Raw genomic sequence first — 23,705 nt, forward strand, 5'->3', positions numbered from 1 at the left:
AAAGTACATAGTGTCGTGGAAGGAACACTCACTTGACACATATCATAAGGCTAATGTCATGGAAGGAACACTTACGTGACAAAGGTAGATGGAAAACAAAGGCAAACATCAACCCCCCGTGGCACTTTATAAGTAGTACATGTACAATAAGGCACAAGATGTGCAAGATCCCAAGTATACAATGCACGGTGGCACTTTATCTCAGTGTGTTTGCATAAATAAAATACTAAAATGATCAAAAAAGATAGAAGACTGGAAACAGAAAGAACAGCCAAAGATGAGACATCCTACTCAAAGAAAGAGATCCCAAGACCTGAAACATCCAAGATATTCACCAGAGTGCTAAAAAAAAAATTGAATAAAATATACCTAAATCAGAATATGGAAACAAAACTCATATGACTAGAAATAACACAGAACAAGCTTTCCAACAATTTAATTTTTTTTTAAAACAAAGTTCGGATGCTCAAGTTATGTCTCCCGGAGTGCAAAAATAAACCTTTGGCTTTGACAACAAAAAACACCATCAAAAAATAAAAATCAAAAGATCAAACCTCCAGATATGGATAGAACTTGGAAAGAGCTTTCTGACGATATAAGATTTATCAAAAAACGTCTCCGTATGCCCAAGATATGGCCAAAAAACTGAAGGTGCTCTCGATGGGCCCACAAGGGGCCTAAAGGTTGCCTACACAGTGCTGACATCATCGGTCTAAGAGCATTAATTTGGCGATCGTATGGCCGTCACCACCAAACAAACAAGTTGCCTGGAAAAACTCGTCGAAAAAAAAGTACGGTGCCCGGCTAAAAATCTTGATTGTCAGAAAACAGAGGAGGGGCCGAAAACAAGTCAACGGCTCATGGGCAGTGGTCGAGCGGAGCCTGGCAGGCGGTCGGAGGGTGCGGCGGGAGGTCGACGAGAGTTTGGCAGCCGGCGAGAGCAGCGGGAGCCTGGTGGTCAGTAGGAGGCAAATCCAAGCGGAGGGACCACTGTCACGGGGGTCGTGCAAGCAACGATAGGGGCCACGACCTACGGTAGGGCGTACGGACCTGCACAGGTTGTCGACCCCCCAAAAAAAACTTTTTTTTTTTTAAATAACAAAAGGTTACCTTTGTAATGAAAGGGGTTTTTAAAAAAATTGGAAATCCGGCTTGGGTAAGCCATTAAACTGCACAAAAAATATATTTTTTTCTTCTCGATCTGCATGCACGAGGTCGTACGGCTTTTTTGCCTCCCGAAGACCTGACACCAAAATATATCAAAATTCATAGCACCAAAATGTTCCAAAAAATCAGCTACCCCCAAAAATGGAAAAAAGCAACTGCACAAACCCCCAAATACACGGATCTGAAGAACAAGGGTCAGCTGCACAAACCACTGAATACACAGATCTGAAGAACAAGGGCCAAAATCTCTCATGAAGAGAATGGGGGCATGCATATCTAGAGCTTTGATACCATATTGGAGTTGAGGAAAAATCAACTCTACAACTCCCAAAGATCACCTGCATGCAAACCTGTCACAGAAGGAGAGAAGCAAAAAGGCTATGGAGGCCATAATTCAGAGATCCAGAAAAGAGGAGTCATATTGATTGTGCAACAAGAATGCAATTCAATAATTACAGTTGTTATGAAAATACAAAGAGAGAATCCTTATAAGAGGATACTTGAAACCCTAAAGGAGAAAACCCTAAAGAATTATAAGATTCTTAAGTTTAGCTTAAGCATAGAGTATGATAGACTAATAATTAAGTAAATAATTATTAGCTAATAAAATATTACTCTAACAAAAAATTTGTAAGACCGAAACCCTTCCTACATAGGAGGTCATCTAAAAAGATCTAGAAAATATATGTAATAAGAAAATAGGAACAAAAAATAGGTTTCAAATATAAGAACAAATGTTTGGTGGTACTATAAACTAGACCAAACACGGATAATGATGTAGTTAAGCATGGAATAGCATGGGTGTGTTGGTGTCCAAAATCATATCAACACTAAAACACAAAATATGAACTATATAGGTGGTGTGTCAACATCCAATGACTATTTATCTATCCTTGAGGCCCAAAACAACTCAGTTAGTTTTGGGAAATATATAACTAAGGCTTTTAAGAAAGCATTGGAATCATTAGTAGTTAGAGAATTTAGTAAATATTGTAGGTTATGTTCTTGTATGAGAAATAAGAAGTAGAAAGCATGATTACCCACTTGTAATTATCTTTTTGTTTGGTAATAAAGGTGAGGAGCAAGGCACATTCCCGTTAACAAATTTGGGTTTCTCTCCATATTAGAGGTTTTGCACAAGAATATCAAAGATTGAATTGATTATGTTTAAAGCACAATAATTTCTTCTTTTAACAATGTAAACTTTTCATTTGAGAAAAAAGTATGAGTGTTAAATATTTTTATTTAAATTCTAATTTCTAAGTAGAGTTTATAGATCAATATTGTAGAACCTACAAAGAGATTAATTTAAGTTGTTGCAAAGCATAAAAGCAAAGTGAAGACGAAGGATACAAATCTTAAAGGAGAATTGAAACAAAAACTAGTTTTAGATTGGACAAAATTGTTGGAGAGGTACCTGAAAATGGAGAACATTGAGTAATAGCTAGCCTTAGTAGGGTAGAGTTTCCTATGACAAAAACATCTCATGCTAGCTTTAAGTGTTGTAATTTAAAAATTAAAAAGAGGTAAGACAATGATAAATCAAAGTTCAACCTAAGATGTTTAAGCATATAAGAGGCAAATTGCAAGAAGATGAAAACCACAAATGGTGAATAAAGTTCATAATAGTGTACCATTCATTAAAAGAGGGAACTCTTCTAAGTCAATTGAAAGTAAAGAAAGATAATTATCAAAATGAAGAAAATGTAGATCTCAAAAAAAGAGGAAGTCTAGAATGTAAAAAGAGTTATGGTTATGGATGTGGAGGTGGAGGGATGTTCTAGTATTATTAAAAGTTAATAGGAAGCCAATACCAAATAAAAGACTAGTGAAACTCATTAAGATGTTACAACTACAGTGGGCTACATAGAAACCAGGATTTTTCATAGCACACAAGTTACAAATGCAAACAAAAATTGTAGCTAAGGAACACTTAATAGAGGAATTTGAAGTTAAACAAGATAATTGGACAATACAAAAATTTGATGACAAAAAATAGAGATGATATAGAAGTTGATTGGAAAAGTGTAAGTGTCAAGTTGTTGTGTCATGTAGGATATGCAAAGTCATTATTGACAATGTTTCTTTAAACATTTTGTTAAGTACAAAGACAATGCATATCACAATTCGCTCGTATTCCAAATTTAAATCCACTAAGATATTTTGGTTGAAGAAAGATGATCATGTTTGTTGACCACTCATGTTATGTTGCTCTTAAAATTGGACCATGAGAACAAAATATCGCATCCTTGTGGATGGCTAAACGTTTGCAACTAGGTAGACCATGATAATATGATATAATTGTCATTAATAATGTAAAGTAAAATATCTATTAAGTGACTCGAGGAGATAAGAGTTGTGTGTTGAATATTTTAAAAGAGTAACAATTAGTTTGATTACTTCGTTACTCTTTTTAAAAGACTCAAAGATTCGTTAATTGATGTTATCAAAGATGAACTCGTTATGATGGGGGAATTGAATGCAAAATAGAATTCCTATACTAATTAAGTCTTGGTACAAGAAGAGATACATGTTAACAATGAGAAGATGATGAAATTGGAATTACGATGAAGAATTTCAATGAAAATGTGATCAAAGAAGACAAAGATATAATGCAAACTCGTTCAAAAATATTTTATCAAAACAAAGTGATTAATAAATTACAAGTAAAATTGGAAGTCATAAAGATAGAACTAGCATTTATTTGCAATTTCCATTGTATTTCAAAGCATGAATACTCATAAATAAAGGAAATCTACATGAAAGATGGCAAACAAAATTCTAATTGAGATTATAATCATAGTTGATGGTGATTCAATTTGATAAGAGAAAGCTAAATGTACTTATGGACAAATTCAATTTTAATGTTATTAAAACTTTAAACCATGGGTTTCCATTTTTCTAAGCTACTAAATTAAATACCCAGCATACAAGTAGTTATAGGTGAATAATAACTAGTTAAGAAGAATGTGATCTATTAAGTGTTGAAAATAAAACTGGCAAGTGTAATGGGTAGATGATAATTAGTTGAAACGAACATGACACTTTCATGTTGAACATAAAATCGGTTAGTGCAATGGGTAATTATAAAAAAAAATTAATAGAAGAAAAGATTACTCGAAATTATCTTAAAAATGGATTTATATAAAGTACATGATGTAAAATTATTCCATTCTACCTTCTAATTTCATACATGAAATATATTGCTTTAAGTTGGAGAATGCAAGATACTTAAATATATTGCTTTAAGTTGGAGAATGCAAGATACTTAAATAGACTGTCATCACTAATTTACTTGTATTAGTCAAACAAGCAAACCATAGTTTCATTTTTACCATCCACTTGGAAAATTGGAACTTTTGATATTGTTTTAAATTTGTCAACAAATTTAGCAAAGCTTTGATAGCTAATCAACATTAGTTTAAAATTTTCTTATTAAAAAAAGAGAAACAAATCCTTTGCATTAAAAGAAATAAAGATTGATTTAGTGAATGTTTTGCAAATTGAGAAAGATCTTTTGCATCATGTCAAAATGGAGAGGGTTTACATGAAAAATGACAAAATACAAGTGTGTCAAAGGTGTGGCCTTAAAATTAAAGTTTTATCAATTAGGATTTAAAAGATTTTCTTTATTACAAAATATAATTCCTAATAGTTAAATTTTGATTTTATTTTTTTAAATGGTAAGTGCTATCTTTATGGGGATAGCTCCCTATATTACTCCAAAATATTGCACATTTCCAGATAGATTACAATACTAGCCGGATATCAGATCAACTACTAATTTAGCCCAAGACCCAACTACAATAACTACCTCATACCTATCCAGACCCACCATATGCAATACCGTTATCAAACATCACCTGTTACTCATTCCTCAAGAAGTGCAACAGTTGTGAAATCAATTCGCCCAGGTTGAAGAGAGTATCTGAAAACGCCTTTGTCAACCACCAATCCTTTGCCTCCTTAAGCTACCTGAACGTTGTCAGATCACCATTTGAAACCTTGTCTTTGAAAGTCGACCAAGCTTCCTTAACAAAATTCCTCTTCCTCCGCTTCTCATCTCTCCAATCCCTTTCCTCTCTCTCCTCCTCACTCTCAATCATATCCTGTGCATCAAGATCATCCTCATCTTCAGTCCGATCCCCTTTCGCTTATGTTCCCTCTTCTGAATTTGAGGAATAGTAGTTAGATGGATTAAAGCAAATCTTCAATATGCTTTCTTTTACTCCACCTTGCATTTTGCACAGGGCCTCCGCCACTGCATCCCCATAGTCTTCGTTCACAAAGTCCGCCAAAATTTCTACACACCTCTCCTTTGATTCCAATACATCCACAATTGGTGCTAATACAGCTTCGTAGATGAAGTCGTTGCACCAATGTCCTTCCAAATTCAAAGAAACGTCCACCATTTCCAGGATCACCTCATAGATATCCTCTTCTGCATTAAACAACGTGATACATTGATGCTCAATTGTCTCTTCACAGTTCCTACACAAAATCCCTATGAATGAAGCCATCCTGTGCCAACAAATCTACAAATCTACTTTCTATCTTCTGGGATGAACCAATCTATGCAACCTCTACCCTCATATAGGTTCTCGTCGCTTCTAGAAACTGCTAAGGCGGTCTCGACTATCAAAAACATATCCAATCCCGAGTAAAGAAAACCTTGTATAAATCTTGTTTTAGATCTTTTATCCCTGCTAATACTGCTCTTGCCACCTTCTCTAAGTTGTCTTGTCCTTTTGGAATTTACCGCCTCAATCTCCTAATGCTAATCTACCTCAAAAAGCTCATTCAAACTGTCCACCTAATATACTAACCACTAAGGAAAACAATTATCCAGTAGGCGTCAACAAGTGCATCTCAGTAATAGAAATGTATAATTACAATAAAATAAAATGTAAAATGGGTGTTCTGGAAGTGCTTATTCTATCTTGTAAAATTCCAGTCCCATTAAACAAGAATCTATATGATTATTATATTGAGATATAGACATACATTTAATGATAACTGCAGAGACGATGTTCATGGATTTGGGAATAGATTGGCAAGCAATTTCTGATAGCAAGGGAAAAAACTGTTTACATTTGGATACTTTATCATGTTTAAGTATTACCATACCTGGTTTTATAGTGGAGTGCCAAAAGAGCATCACTATATTCATATGATTACTTTTAAACCTTTTATGACAATGTTTGATAGCTAGCATTAAGGAACTATAGTTTAGATTGAAGGCGAGAACATGTAGAGATCAGTAATATTGTATAGATCAAGGGGTGAACATGTTGTGATCAATTACAAATAAATGTAGATCCATACAAAAATTACCAAAAAGGGATACTTGATGACAAACTTAAATTTTGTTAACTCTGTTAGCCTCTCTTACATAGAGGCTTTCATATTACAGGTTTGAGAAAAAAATGCAACTGGAGAATTCTCATCGCAAAGAGCAAGGCAACTGAAACATTAATTTTCAAGCAACTGAAGAAAAAGAATATAGATTGTCATTATCAGAGAAGAAAAAATCTCCAAAAATCCTGATTATACCCCATTTTTTGTTAATCTTTCCCATAAATCTTGTAAAATTGGTCCTTGCTCCATTTGCCGTGACATTGAAAATGGAGCAACATGAATATATGGATATGTTTTACCCCACAAAGTAAGAAATAGAAGACCGGGCTTTCGTTAGAACAAGTGGCAAGTAGTGGTCAAGAATGCCCAAAATGGATCTTTTATGATTCAAATTTTAGAAAGTGAGAATGTCACTAATCTGAAAGAAAGTTTTAAATTTTCTTCTAACATGCACAGCAAAGAAGTTTTTGGTAGGAATAATATATGAAATAATGAAGCTAAGAAACTCTTTGTATAACTCACTTTGCCAAAGTATGTATATAGGCATATGGTCTTATGGTTTTAATATATTATTGGTTTCCTAGTCTTATTTGGAAGCATGTAATACAATTCATGACACTGACAAATATGGTTTACGCAAATAATGTATATTAAAAAGATTTCTCCCTGGGCTACTATTCTAGAAGGACTCCAAACTTAAGCAGATCGCCTGAAAAAAAAAGTTATACGGTTGCATGAAAGACAAATAGAGAACTTAGACCATGTACAGTTAACAAGGGTCACGGTAAGGTTGACATAGTAATATGAAATCAACGCACTCAGGAAACTCATCATACCCCACATGTTTTCATCCATTTGTCATTGTACTACGTGATCACAGGTAAACCGTCAGGAGGGCAAGTAATATAGTGTCAGTGGAATCCATGAGGAAAAAATGTCCCAAGCAACTTCACAAGGAAAGGTCAAAAAACTGTGGTAAGGAGAAGAAATCATGGAACAACTGCGATAATCAAACTTACAAGGAAAAGAAGCAAAGCCACCAAATATCAAGATCCTAGAAACTATTTTCAACTTTAAAAAGGCAATTTTAATTGCTCCTTTCAAAAAGATTTAATACATCGTTCATTATTTTACCTCTGATTTATTTGTTGAAACATCAATCAATAGACTCAAGGAAATGATGTTGGGTTCTACCTCTAACTAATACAGCTCTCTATTCGTGAGACATAAATTGTGTATGGTGACCCTGGCACAATTCAACCACATTGTGTTTTCTGTACCTATACTTATCAATAGGTAATAAAAACGATTCTGTATTCTGTACTACTTACCACTTGCATGATATCTTTCATAGGACAGCAGCACCTCTAACGTGGATAATTTAAAGCGTGCCATTGGTTCAACTGATATTCTCTGAAATGCGCTGGCTGAAGGCATCACTAAAAGCATTTATATCTGACTGTACAAAAGACAGGTAAAAAATCATACACACACAGACACACACACACACACACACATTACAGGAATTAAGTTTAGAATACAATATAGCATCATATGATCAACAAAACGACCATAAACTTGAATGTCATTTATGTATGATAAGTATTATAAAATATTCGTTGTTCAAACTTCAAGCTCAATATTAAACAATAATATCAAATTTGACAATCAATTTTTGGCATCATATGGATTTTCTAAATCATCAACATCATCATCATCATTGACATTAGATGATGTAGGAACATTTGAAGAACCACGAGAATCGATATGCTTCGGCTCCATATCCTACAACTTTGTGGAGATCTACAGGCAGCACAGCATGATTCAAAGGCTCAGACTTGCTGAGTACCCAGCGAGTACTTGCTAAAGATCATCAAAAACTCGCCAGAAAACTCTGCAAGTTAACCCTGTCAAAACTCGCAATCAAAGTCAAATCAACGTTGAAAAAAATTAAAAGGCAAAAAGAATTGAAAAAATATTGTCAAAAACATGAGTTCGCTGAGATCTGTCTGGATCCTTCCCAGGTTCATCCCAGATGAACTTGACTCTCCATGGCCATGCCCTACTGAAATCCGTAGGGGGACTGAACTGGACCATGGACATAGTTAAAACCACACCATATATCCAGTTCCAACCAGACCTGTATCTGGCCAGTTACCAGGCAGATCCAGTAACATAGGAAAAAATAACCAGCAGAGTGAGAAAACTGATTATCCATGGTAAAAGGTAATACAGAATAGCAACAAATCGATAGATTATCAAGTGTGGCAACGATTGAACACAAAATTAATAAGACCTGCTATCTAATTAAATTAAATGTTTCAAGGATGAAGCATCCAATCATAAAGGAAATGTTGGTCCAGAATCCAGATACAGTGGCATATGTTGTTCGAAGGTGGCACTCGTCAGTAATTGAGTGTTGGCCACAAGAGATTATGCACAGTACTAGGCATGTAAAAGCTATAACTCGAATAGAAAGAAGTCACTAGTAACCGCAAAGGGCAATTTGGTTCCAAATTATCTTTTTGTCTCCTTATATTTTATATGTAGAACTGCTCAGGGTTGTTTTTGGCAGCCTAGTACACTCTGTTTGGATATTCCAACCTTAGTGTACATGGAAGAGCCTCCATCATTATCAGAATAATACTTCTACAGTATTACCATTTTAAAGCTTTTATTAACATTGGATGCAATTATCGTAAATGAAATCATGGTCCTACTAGAAGCAACCACTTCACACTCCATATTCTTTTGAAATAGGGCCCTGTGGATAATTCAATAGAATAAATGGCCACTAGATGGCCACATACTACAAAGCTTCCTTTAATTCAGATGTTTTTGAAGCAAGACATGCAGCCAGAATCTAATATTCTTCAAAACTAGAACAGACATAAAACTCATACTTACAAAGGACCCAACAACCCAAATAGTATGACTTTACATGACATTTGGTATACCTCTGCAAAGAGCTGATCACAAATCACTTTAATTTTTTTTTTTATATCACTAAAGATATTTATTACTAATTTTGATGTCAAATCCATATTTGTCCTTAAACTTGAGTGTAACTTGGGAAAGTGTAAGAATTTTGCTAGTGCTCTTTTAACTGTCAAAGAAAACTTGGGAGCAGCACCTGCACACTTCAGAGGATTATCGTAACTCAATAATTAGTTTACCTAAGTGTCAGATTCGCTTCTTGAACTTGCCTAAATTAGATTGGGTGCTCAATGTTATTGATGTATTCAGATTTTACAATTAGCCTACCATTAAAATAATACAAAGCCATAATAGAACAACAATAGCATAAAGCAACAAAAATTGTAATGAAAAAAATCAAAAATCTATAATGCCTGAAAACCCGGCATTGCAAGAAGTAGCCTCTCTGATAATAATCCAGATTGAGTAGAAGTAGGTTATGGAGTAATGATTAATTAACCCATATTTATACTTTTACCCATCTTCATGAGTGAGTTGACAAGCATTAGATCGTCATCCATCAAGCATTCAATCCTTAAATTTAATTATCAATTAATTTTTCATTCATTGGATGTTTCAACATAACGGGTCCAAACCCTGCAGAAAACTAGATCATCGTCCATCATACATTATAACCTTGAATCTTAATATCAACTATTTTACATTCATGGTGTGCGTTAACCCAATCGGTTCAAACCAAGCAAAGCATAAGATCATATCACTCATCATACATTCTATTCCAACCCTTATACCTTGATCTCAAAAAGTTTCCATCCATTTGAGTGTATTTAACTGAGTATATCATCTCATTTCAGGCATGAACGACTTAGCAAATACATTTCTTTAGAATAAACTAATAAGACCAATGAGAGTCCAGACTAAGAATTAAAGAAACACAACAGTTTAAGTAATTGTTGTGAGTGTGACAACATTTACAGTTGATCAAAGACATTATTTCCACGGTTTAAAGTGCTCATGGAATGAATGATGACTCCAAGTGAACAAAAGTCCCTTTTATACCCGAAACACGGTACAAAAAAATTACCTCAAAACAAACATACCCACAATATTCAAAAGCGTTGCCTTATCTCACTTAGCCATTGGGTGGGCAGAAATGTAATCAATAGCAAGGCTGCACGAATCAATTTTGTCGGCCTCCTTGTCTGGAATTTCCAACGCAAATTCCTCTTCCAAAGCCATCACTATCTCAACGGTATCCAAACTGTCAAGCCCTAAATCCTTCTGGAAATTCACAGACGGAGTCACCTGCCATGAAAAATGCAGGAAGCAATTGGTCGCAAGTATCATAATATCCGGAATTTATCGGCTTCCAAATGCTTGCAATAACAACTCCCAAATGAATCAAAAGCTTTCTGTAAAGATATAAGCATTTTTTGTGTAGATTTTATTGCGGATCTCAATGTAACACTTGGAAATCAATTCCAAGTTCAAGAATGAATGCATGTGTTAAAACTTTAGGTTTTAAGAATTTGGGTTTTAAATTTTCCGTACACTGCAACAAAAAACCCCTCAAACAGATCAAAAGTAATCTACGAAGATGGTATCTCATCAATGTATAGATTTCGATATATGGATGTTTCAAGAGTCAGTGTTTATGAACTACCATACCCTTGGAGTAACACCACTCCATATGAGATACGAAGATGTAACATTTCGTATGCATTATGACAAGCGAGAAATGAGGATTCGAAATTACCTTAGAAGGATCGACCTTGGGGAAGCTCTTAACGACGGATAGCACTCTTTCGGTGACCTCATCCTTATCCAGGAATGTCTCGCTGGACATCCAACGCATGGCATTGCTCCATGGTCCCCATCCGAGGGTTCTGAATGCAACAGAGCCAGCAGGATTAACTGCAACCCTCATGTGTTTAAGCACGGCAATCCTCAGAGCCATTGTCCTGACTGCACCCTTACTTCCCCTCTCTTCGTATTTTTTCTTTTTACTTAAGAGGGCAAAAATGCCAGGGCTGCTCTTAAAATTTACATTTAATATCGCACCTTCGTCAATGGAGTTTGGTGTAACCTTGACTGAACTTGTGGGTACAACTTATTGTGACCCCTTCGTCTATTTTTCAAGGCAACAATTTTTTAGGGTATAGACCAAGAGTATCAATTACTGTTCGCTCCATGCATAACTGATTCTTTAAAAAAAAAATTAGACATTTAAAAAAATTTAAAAGATTATCAAAAATTTCTAAATATACTAATTAGCATATATATTTTATAAATAATCTATATAAAAAAATGAAGAGATGTCTTTAAAATGTCAATTACATCAATTTCATTTTAATATTATTAATTTGTTATTTTCTTATTTGATATTTTTATTATTTTTTAAATTTATTTATATAATTATTATTAAAGAAAAGAATTAGAAAATAATAATTTAAAATTACAAATTAAATGTTCTTTCTAAAATAATTGAAAATATAAAAAAATTAGAATGCAAAAGAGACATTTAAGAATAATAATACTAATGTGATAATAACATAATATAAAGAATATCATGGAGTCCTTGTCTATTTGCTAAAAATTGATGAGATATTGTTTTTTTGTGAAAATAATAAAAGGATTGTTTGTTGTTTAGATTTCATAAGGAGCTTAGTGATTGATGATATGTAGTTTTTGGTTTGTCTAGTACTTCAAGGCAACTGTATTTTTGTTTGCCATCATTTTTGTTTTGATGTTGAAACAAACATACATATATTTTAGCAGTGAAAGTGAAAGAAGACAATTGATGGAGTAATCTAGCATTAGCCAAAAACTAGCAATTGCACTTTGGTGTGCAATAGGTATGTCGAAGAGGTATGGAAGGTCAATTAGGGAATTTTTTGTTTTATTAGTTGCATACTCTTGTGTATTAAATGAGGTCAATTGATAGGCCATTTAGCAAGTGATGTTGTTTGTGCAACAAAGGTCTTAATGAAGAAATGATATCTTCAAATCAACTATGCATCCACTTAGAAAGATCCAATTAGGAGTGAAATAAAACGTATGGATTGAGAAGATAATTAACTCATGTTATGTTTGTAATATGGAGAGAGGGAGAGATGGAGTGGGGAAGAGAGAAAGAGAGAGGGTGAGGAGATAGAGATAAAAATAAAAATTAAAAAGTAGAGAGAGAGAGAGAGAGAGAGAGAGAGAGAGAGAGAGAGAGAGAGAGAGAGAGAGAGATGGCTCGGATAGATAAAGATGAAAGAGATAAATACATAGAGGTAGAGAGGTAGAGATCTAGAGAGAAATAGAAAGATAAATATAAAGATGGGAAGCGATATATAGATAGAAATAGAGTGAGGAAGAGATATAGGGGTGGACAGAGAGGACGAAATAACAAGATTGAGATAAAGGGAGATTCGGGACAAGAAGTATGGAGAGAGAGTGATAAAGAGACAATGAGATATAGATATAGAGGCCCAACAATAGTGAGACGGACATAGAGGGAAAGACATAAATGAATAGAGGGGCACATGTCTAGAGATGGAGGGAGTAGGAGGAAGATAGAGCGAGACAAAAAGGGAGACAAATAGATATGGAGAGGTAGGAAGATAGAGAGGAAGATATAAAGAAGAAGAGATAGCAAGATGTAGAGGAAGAGGGGATAGAGAGGGAGAGGCATAAATGAATAGAGGGACACATGTCGAGAGATAAAGGTAATAGAAGGAAGATAGAGAGAAACAAAAAGGGAGAGAAACAAATATAGATTGGTAGGAAGATACGGAGGGAGATATAAAGCAAAATAGATGGCAAGATGTAAAGGAAGATGGAGAAGGAAAGATAGATCTACATGGTGATATTGAGTGATAGAGAGTAATAAGGATCCACTGCCAAAATGCACATGTTATGTTTGTGATAAGGAGAAGGGGAGAGGAAGAGACGTGTATATAAAGAGGAAGAGATAAATATATAAGAAATGGTATATAATATATAATAATTTATACTTACTATTATATACAATATTCTAATATTATAAATTATATTATATATTTTAAAATGAAATAAATATAGTTGAATAATAATTTTATATAAAAAATTAAATATATATTTATCCATATAATATTATAATATCAAGATTTTTTTTAAATGTAGCATGTTTATATCATATTATTTTATTTTATAATATTATATTAGTTAATAAAATTATATTTTTAATCCCTGGGGCTGGTGAAAAAAGTCATGTATGGATGCCGCCAAACAGGGGATAGATCAAAATCAACTTTGATGGGGCATCCAGGGGGAATCCCGGGATCTCCGGTGTAGGGGTCATTGCTCGAGATGAGAAAGGTAGTATTTTAGCATTTGGAGCAAAGAGATTGGTGGGTGGCACTAACAATGAAGCTGAGTGTCAGGCGGCAATTGAAGCAATTCTTATGGCGAAAAAAATGGAGGTGAAAAAACTACACCTTGAAGGGGACTCCCAGATAGTGGTGAATGGCATCGCTAGGGGTAGGATGGATGCTTGGCACTTGGATAAACATATCAGAAGAATACATGACCTCCTGAATGGGTTTGAGGATTTTAAAGTATCGCATGTTCTAAGGGAAGTGAATGCAGAAGTTGATGTGCTCTTGAACGTAGGTGCAAATGGTTCCTTGGCTAAACATTTTAATTTCTTTGAAGACTTAAGGGATTTGGATCCCTTAGAATTTGTATGAAGAAGCTTTGAGTATGAAAGGGGAATCCAAGAAGTTGTGAATAGCTATGTGTGAGCCTTTTTAGATATGCATGTTGAGGGGTGGGGAAGGCTCATGTGATTGAGTACACCATAATGGCAGCAAGTTGAGAATATGGTGGCGTAGGTGCAATGATGACAGTGAATGGAACTTTGGATTTGTTGGCAATGTGTGGTGTGAGGTGGTGCGTGTGGTGTAATAAATGGATGGGGTGGCTATGGGTTGTGACATTATGGTCCTCATTTTTGGCACTGCGAAGAGGATTGCAGTTTCCTTTGCGAGAGTTGTTTCTTGGTTGTGTGGCAGGGGAACGATGGAAGCAAATTTCTTGTTGCTCACTCTGGGCCAAATGTCTGCCTTTCAAGGCTCTATTTCAAGCCATCATTTGAAGAATGTATTTAGGGTGGACGAGGAAGAGTTTTGGAAGGTTGTTCGTTTGATGTTTGGGGACGAATTCCTGGACACTAACTATCGCTCGCGAACTAATTTGGACGTATCGTCCATGTTTGTGGTATTGGCACTGATGGTGGGAAGTTCAAGGGAGGAGGTGACGTGAGTGGCGTCTCTAGTTTTGAGACAAAAATGGTCGGGTGGCCTGGCGGAGTTGGTGGAATGTGTGGAGATTGGTGTGGGTTTGCAAATGGAGCAAGGGTCGTGGAGGCGTTTAGGCGGGCGGAATGATGCAGTGCAGCCTTTGGTGATGTGGTCAGCCTCTCGCTTGGTTGAAACCCAGTTGGAGGATGCAAGGAAAGGGTGTCGGGATCTGCTGGACTTTGTGTGAAAGATGGGACCGACAGAGCGGGCGAAACTGCGTGGCAAGCAGACCCCGGTGAAGTCGCGGGCTCCGATTGGTGAGGATGGGCGGTCATTGGTGTGCATCAAATCCCTCGAAAGAGTGCGAAGATCGTGGAACGTAGCAAGTTGCGAGGATGACGGTTGGGAACCACGACCAGTGTTGGGATGGCGCAGTCCAATGCAAGACCCAGTCATGCCATCCCCAACTTCTCCAGGGAGGAGGCCCTTGGCTGATTCCGGTAGGTTGGTTTCTTGAGTAGGTCGTTGGTTTTTTTGGGGTGGTTTTCACTGATGTATGGAATGTAACCTTAGTGGTAGGCATAGCTGGTGTGGTTTTCTGTCTCAAGTTTCATTTTTGAGTTTTGTAGAGGTGAGACCCCATATAGTCTTAAGATAGTGGATGGTGGAAAGCTGCAGAGTAGCTAAAGGCATGTAATTTTCCCCTTTCAAGCAATACAAATATTAAACCTGTTACCGATAAAAAAAAAATTATATTTTTAATCTAAATTTAAATATTGAAAAGTATAAGAATATTAAATATTGATGTTACAAACAATAATAACATTAATTGAAAGATATATTCAATATTAACAAATAATTTTATAATTATAAAATTGAACATTAATATAGATAAATTCTTAAATAAAAATAAATTTAAAAATTAAAACTATAATTCAAATAAAAGATTAAAAATAAATATATTAATTACAATTTACATTTTAACTTTCACATTAAAAATTGCAAGTTAAATCATAGTAAAAAAGATAGAAAAATACCAAAAAATATATATTAAAAAGATTTTTTTTTAATTATTTAATTTTTTTTATTATCTTTTGATATCATAAATAATGTCAAATATAGGACAGTGACTTTGCCTATATATATAGTGTAAAGCGGAAAATCACGATCGAACCCTAGTTGCTCTCCCCTCTTCCAACTCCAAGGAGAGAGAAGGGAGGTTCACTAGGGTTGATGGTTTTCACTTAGGGGAGAGACTTTACATTCAAAAGAGGGGTTGAAACCCACAAGATCCAATCCCACACAATGCAAGATTGGATGCTAAATGAGTTTCAAGGGTTAAGAAAGCAAGGCTACCCTCTTTTGTAAAGAATGTTGATAGAAGAATTAAGCTAGGAATGCATAGAAAGTGATGAAGATTCGCTTATAAACTGAGATAGGGATATAGGATGAAGCTGCGGACCTAGAATTAGCAGTAAAATGTCGATACGGCGCTGTCCTGCAAATTTGAGCAAAAGTTGTCGGGACGATGGCGCCCGGCGTGCACACGGTCCTCCGAAAAATCCGCGAAACGAAGGGGGATCTGTTTGTCTCTGCACAAGGATTCCAGATCTTCAATTTCAGCCGCGTACCTGCAACCTACACACAGAAAAGCGAAGACGATTGGGGGGTTAGGGATTAGGGGTTTGCCTTTAGGTCAAACCCCTGTTTTGGAATTAACCAAGAAATGAGAAATTGTTGTAAATGTAATGTAAAACAAGTACTAATACCTTGTTGTAAGGATGTTTGTATCCTTATGTGCGAAGGTATAGATGTTGTTGTTTGTTGTATTGTTGTATGTTGTATGTAGCATGTAGTATGTGATCTCCTCTTCAATGGTTGAATCCTTGTCTTGAATGCAACACTTAGCCTTGAATGGAGACTTAGAATGATCAATTGCTTGAAAGAATGCTTGAATGCTTGAATGCTTGAATATAGTTTCCATGCTTTTTCCCTCATGTATGTATCTATCCAAATGAGAGAGGAAAATGTAGTTTATATACTTGCCAATTAGGGTTAAAAGACTGATTTTCCCGACCTTAGGCCGACCAGGAAAGATAATTTTCCAATTTGCAAACATAAAGACCCAAAGTCCAAAAGAGACCGGGCCCAAAATAGGACCCAGGGACCAGGGCGCTGGGCGCCATGGTCCTGGGCGCCATGGTCCTGGAGGACCAGGGCGCTGGGCGCCCTGGTCTTGAAGGACCAGGGTGCTGGGCGCTCTGGTCCCACCTCCCGGGACAGCAAGGTGCAAAGGAGGTTCAGGCCAGGGTGCAAGAAAATGCAGTTTTTGGTGTCATAATCAGGTTTCGGGGTCTCCATTCAGGTTGCGTGTTGCGTCGCCATCGTGAAGACCGAAATGCAGTCGAAATTGCAAGTGTCGCAATTTTAGGATGCTACATATAGGTAGGGACTAATAAAATAATAATTTAACATTAAAGAATAAGTTAATGGTATAAAATTTGAAAATATAAGTTATTGTTATTATTATATAATATAAAAAATATAATAATAATGATGATTTGGTATTAAGAAAACATAATAACAAAATCATATTTTAATCATAATTTGGTATCAATCACAATATAATAATAATAACAAGTGTCACGTAGTGGCAAGTACTTGTCTTATCGCATTATAATAAAAATATTTGTTGTAATTCTTAATTAAAATAATTTTGAACTATTATTATTTTAAAGAATTTTTTTTTTAATAAAAAGGTAAGAATTTATTCAATTGAAGCCAATAAATACATAACAAAAGGCCTTGGGCCCCCAATTATAAGTTTCCATCATCCCTAACTAACTGTCATAAAATCACCTAATAATCTGGGGGAAGAGCCTCCTAGCCATCCACATCCCAACCCTCCAAACTTTCAGAAGCCCACTTAGCCAGACAATCAGCCACCTTATTCCATTCCTTGGGACTATGACAGAATGAAATATACTCCAAGGATCCACATAGATTCAGAATCTTCTTAGCCACCCGGGCTAGCTGCCAAGAAACATCATTCAATTGGTGATCATTCAACATATCAACCACAATTTGTGAATCAGACTCACTATTAATCCTTTTCCAACCTAGAGAGCACCCTCTCTCAACACCATGTAAAATAGCTAGGGCCTCCATCAAATTATTCGAATGCTTACCTTTATAAATGGAAAAAAAGAATACAACAATCCCATCACTGCTCTTGCCTATACCACCAATTCCTGCCCATCCAGGATTTTCTCTAGACGACCCATTAGTATTAATCTTTAAAATGTCCTCGGGAGGAGGGAGCCATCTCCCTTCTCTATGAATTTTCTGCTTAGATTGTCTTGATTTTTTCCTGTAAGAAGAAGCAATCCCATTACAAACTAAATTAAGATTCCTAACCATAGCCAAATCACAAGCCTCCATAAGAGAAGTCATGTTACACTTTGTTGAAATAGTCTCTTGAGTTTGCTGACAATCTTTCTCCACACAAGGAGGCTCCCAATATCAGGACCTTGAAAGATTATTCAATTCCTTTCTAACCATAAGTTCCAAATAATAAAAGTTAGGCTAAGAACCCAACTAATCTAGAGAAAAGAAGTCTTCACTGGAGGCTGACCTAGGCTTTCCCAAAACTCCACCAAAGAGGTAGCATGGACACAAGAATGGTTCCATGCTCCTCACCATAGATGCCAAATTTCCCTCGAAAATGAACAAAAGAAGAAAAGGTGAGAAGTACTTTCTTCGCTATTTTTGCAAAGAACACAAATTGGTTGGCCTTGAAAGCCCCTCTTCCTCAAATTCTCCCAGGTGAGACATCTATTTTAAGCAACTAACCAAAGAAAAAAACTATTCTAAACTTGCTTCCATCAGGGTACACCTCCCCAACCATGAATCTTGCCACCAAAAGCCAAGTACCTAGAAGCAACCAAAAAAATTTCGTTTGCATCTAGACTCCAAGCCAAAACATCCCTATAATTAAGGGCACTACAAATTCTACCCGCTAAAATCTTAGCTAGTTCCTATTGAGTCTCCTCATAACCCCCAACAGGCCATTCATGAGGGCCCTTCCAATAAATAACTTCCAAAAGACCCTTGAGCTTGGAAGTTTTAAAATCCACCACCTTGTTCCAACTAGCCTCAATCAGACAATCACACAGAGGTTGAAGATGAGGAAACCGAGAGATGATCGGGGGATGACCATCCTAGGAATCATGCCAAAATTGAGCATTTGTGCCTCTATTGCAAATCCAAAATAGCCCCTCCTTAATAAGCTTTGCACCTCTTTTAAGAGTATCCTAAATCATGGAACCCTTCCCCAACAAGCTACATTGAGGAACATCAATACTATTAACTCCCATGAGGTACTTCAATGTGAGAATTTTGGCCCAATCTTGATCTTGACAAGTGCACCATCTCCAGTATATCTTCACAGGCAAGACCTGCCCAATCATACCCGCAATCCTAAGGCCAAGACCTCCTGCTTTCTTATGCCTACAAACAACATCCCATCTAACCAAGTTCCATTTAGAAGAAAGAAAATTTCTTGACCAAACAAATTGACGTGAGAGAGCATCAAACTCTCTCACAAAACTAGAGGGGGAAACCTACACAAAACATCTATAAATAGGGAGATCTTGAACCACCGACTTCAAAAGTGTCAACTTGCCAATAGATGAAAGCCATCTATAAGTCCAGTGACTAACTCTCATACAAAATTTATCCAGAATATCCTACCAAAACTCTCTAAGTTGAGATCCTAAAGCAAGAGGAATTCCAAGACACACTAGAGGGAGAGATCTGATTTGAAATATGAGAATCCGAGCAATTGAAGAAGTAAGTATTGAGGAGTATTGAAGAAAAAAATAGAAGACTTTGCCTCATTAATCTTCTACCCCGAGGCAACCTAATAAGTGTCCAAAGTTCTCCTAAAATTAACAGCTTCATTGATTCTAGCTCTGCCCATGAGAGCAATGTCACCAACAAACTGGAGATGAGAATAAGGAGGCAAGCTATTACCCAAACTCCATCCCAGAATCAAGCCTTGTCTAACCCTATCTTTGATAAATCTACCAAGCCCCTCAGCCATGATTATAAACAAATACGGAGAGAGAGGATCCCCTTGTCGAAGAACCCTAGAAGCACAAAACAACTCAAAAGGATCTCCATTTACCATAATTGAAAAGGAGGTGGACGAAACACAACTCATGACCCAATCCACCCACTCCCCACAAAATCCAAAAGCCAAAAGAATTCTTTGTAAGAAGGCCCATTTAACCCTATCATAAGCTTTTGCCATGTCCAATTTGAAAAACATTGCCCTTTCTTTGGAAATCACCATAGAGTGAATGGTTTCCACAACAATCATTATCCCATCAAGAATTTGTCTACCTGAAACAAAACCACCCTGCTCATTAGAGATCACGTTTTTTAGGCACACCTTGAGTCTCTTGGCCATTAGTTTAGTGATAATTTTAAAAATCACATTGCAAAGTGTTATGGGCCTGAACTAATCTAATCTGTTTACATTCTCTTTTTTAGGAATCAAAGATATGAAAGTAGCATTCATAGCTCTTAACATTTGTTTGTTCCTATGAGACTCTTGGACAACCACCAAAGGTCAATCTTAATAATTTCCCAAAACTCCTTAAAAAATTCAATTGGGAAACCATCAGGACCTGGAGCCTTATCTTTTTTCATACGAAAAACATCATCTTCCACCTCTTGCAACAAAATAGGGCTAACGAGGGCCAGATTCATTTCATTGGAAACCAACAAGGGGATGTAATCAATAATAGAGGATTCATCCTCCCTAGCAAGAAGGGAATCATCTATAAATAGGGAATGGAAGTACTAAAAAACTTCCTGAGAAATCTCACACAATGAGAAAAGTTGAGCTCCTTACGAAGAAACAAGAGAAGTAATGAGATTACCATTTCTTCTAGCCTTGATAGAGTTATGAAAGAAAGTTATATTCCTATCTCCTTCCCAAAGCTAAACAATTCTAGACTCCTGTTTCCAGAAAATCTCCTCACGGAGTTCCCATTCCTCAAGTTCCTTAACCGCCATGGACTCTTCTCGAATGAGGTGATCTAAAAGTCTGTAATCATGGATTTCACGAGTGATAGAATCAAGTTGAGCTTGCACAACCATTTTGTTAAAGTGAAGGTTGATAGAATCAAGTCGAGCTTGCATAGCCATTTTGTTAAAGTTAAGGTTTCCAAAACACTGTCTATTCCATCTCTTGAGCCTATACTTCACATATTGCATTCTTTTGATAAAAGAATACATGGTTGTACCATATGAAGGCTTCCCTTCATACCACTAGTCAATCATTAAATCTTGGAGAGAAGGATCCCGCAGCCACATAAGCTAAAATTTAAAAGAGGGTTTCTTTGAGATTTTAGGAGAAAGCATGGAGATTTTAATCGGCTAGTGATCATACCCTTTCCAATCCAAGATCTCTGAAGTAATATTCCATCTATCACTCAGCCAAAAGCAAGAGACAAGAAACCTATGCAACCTCTCTAAAATTGCCTCCTACCCCCTTCTCCTATTATTCCAAGTGTAGATACCATTATTTGACTTCACATCAATCACATTTAAGAACTCTATATTCTCATTAAGGAGAGTGGTAGAAGGATCAAGCCTAGACAAATCCCCTCTTTTCTCTTCCCAACTACAAATATCACGGGGGCTTCACTGGCTAGGCAAGATCATATCATGTGCATTTATATTTGGGGGTTTAATATCTAAAAAATCGACAACAATATATTGCCTATTTGGTGAAAATAGGGGGTTTTAATTTGGGCTATGAAAAATATAATATATGATGAAAATAGGGGGGTTTAATTCAGGTTTTGTATTGGGAGGGGGTGACAAAAAAGGAGTTTAGGGCAATATTTTTAAAAAATAGGGGGATTCTTTAGTATGTTGTGATGGTGCGGGTGCATGTGTAAAAAGAGCCCTTGCTAGAGAAGAACTAAAGTATGAAAGTGGTGCTAAGTACACAGATGCAACAACCATTAGTTCTCATTGATAAAACTAAAATCAAAGTTTCTGTGGATTTTGACCATGTATCTGACATAGTGCAACTGGGTATTGTGACTTATTACTTACTTGTTGGAGAATTTTAACACATTTTATTTCATTTTACACTATTTTTGGTACTAATTTATCATTTTATAAAATGCATGTCATGTGTATGCGGTTATTGCTGATGAAAATAATGAAGAAGACACAAATTACTTTTTATGTTGTTATATTGAGGCAAAAAAAAATTGACAACCACAATTGATGCGGGAGCATCCAGTGGTGTAAGGGCAATCCTGCATCAACCAAAAATAATTTTATTTTCTATTGTAGTTTCTAGATTTTACCTTTCTTATTTTTTTGCAATTTATTCATAGTCAAATTTGAAGCCCCTAGATGCTCTGGATGAGCCCAGAAATTGGTGGAAATCCAAATTAGTTGGCCTTGGCCTTTAGCCCTTATTTTGTGCCATGTCATCTTTTCAGGACCTTTCTGAAAAGGTATTATCAATGAAAATCCGACAGTTAGATCTAAAGTTATGACTACTAGAAGTTGGACAATTATTTTTCGGAAAGTTTCCAGTTATCGAATTTGGCTTCAATGAAATTATGCAGTTTCTTGTTCTGGCGCTAGTTAATCCGCCAAGTTTCTATTGCAAATGTAATCTTAGCTCCTAAGGAAAGAAGGTCTATTTAAGACTCATCTTTGAGGAAAATAGTAGAGTTTTTGGAGTTGAGTTTTTGAGAGCTTAGAGTTGGGAGATTGTATTGTGGGAAGGGTATTTTCTAGAATCTATAAGCTGCATGTGTGGCGGCCTGTGAGGTTTAAATCCTCTAAAATTGTAATGCATGTAGTGCATGTTGGTTGCAAATAATAATGAAATTTCTCTTTTGATTCTCAATTGTTGTGTTTTTCCGTTTCTCGGGTTGTTCCCTCATCAACAATCCTCAATGGAGAGGGTATTGAGTACCCAATAGGGTTTGTTGTTGTAATAGGAACATGGCTTAGAAGGCACCCTATGGATAAATCTGATGTTTGGTTGTTCGAGGACTTCAACGCACACAAGCATATTCTTCATTACTCTAACCTTCTTGTTGCAATCAATATTCAGTTGATCAAATATTGTGGTAGACCGCTCAATAAGAATTTATGGAAAGTTCGTGAATCTGACCATGAGGCAATACTTGACACAATAAGGGTTAGAGCTAATCCACAAGGTTCATTAGATTGATTCTAAAAAAGGGTAGAATGATTTTCAAAATTTTGTATATATCCTTGGCAAAATTTTGTATATAGATGGGCATGAGCTGATTTGTACCTATTTAGAGGCCAAATTTTTTATATAGATGGCCATGAGCTTGGACCTGTTTAGAGGCCATGAGATGATTTATGTATTTAGAGGCCAATTTTTGTATATAGATGGCCATGAGCTGATTTGTATGTATTTAGAGGCCAAATTTTGTATATAGATGGTCATGAGCTTATTTGTATGTATTTAGAGGCCAAATTTTCTATATAGACGACCGTGAGCTGATTTGTACCTATTTAGAGGCCAAATTTTGTATATAGATGGACATGAGCTTATTTGTATGTATTTAGGGGCCAAATTTTGTATATAGATGGCCATGAGCTGATTTGTATTTATTTAGGGGAAAAATTTTGTATATATAAATGACCAAATGATTATAAATGCATAAATGAAAATTTGTGATAATTTTTTTGTATCTATGATTCTACTTGAAATTCATGCACTATACTTTTGTTAATGTGTAATTCATGTGTTATTATTTTGTCAATGTGTAATTCATGTGTTATTGTTTTGTCAATGTGTAATTCATGTATTATTCTTTTGTCAATGTTCAAAATTTGCATGCTTTTGATGATATTTGCATTAACAAAAAAAATGAACGTTGTGGTGCTTAAGAGATG

General features: G+C 35.9%; 1 protein-coding gene across 1 annotated transcript; it reads right to left on the reverse strand.

The window, feature by feature from the left end:
* Window positions 1-10,327: 10,327 nt before the first annotated feature.
* LOC131048688 (acyl carrier protein 1, mitochondrial) lies at window positions 10,328-11,587 on the reverse strand. The gene is made up of 2 exons (XM_057982745.2): window positions 11,219-11,587; window positions 10,328-10,767 (listed from the first exon to the last, which is right to left on the reverse strand). The coding sequence occupies exons 1-2, from the start codon at window positions 11,417-11,419 to the stop codon at window positions 10,591-10,593; spliced, it is 378 nt and encodes a 125-aa protein (XP_057838728.1). The 5' UTR covers window positions 11,420-11,587; the 3' UTR covers window positions 10,328-10,590.
* Between the last annotated feature and the right edge of the window lie 12,118 nt (window positions 11,588-23,705).

The sequence above is a fragment of the Cryptomeria japonica genome, chromosome 2 (genome assembly GCF_030272615.1).
Source record: "Cryptomeria japonica chromosome 2, Sugi_1.0, whole genome shotgun sequence".
Classification (NCBI taxonomy): Eukaryota; Viridiplantae; Streptophyta; class Pinopsida; order Cupressales; family Cupressaceae; genus Cryptomeria; species Cryptomeria japonica.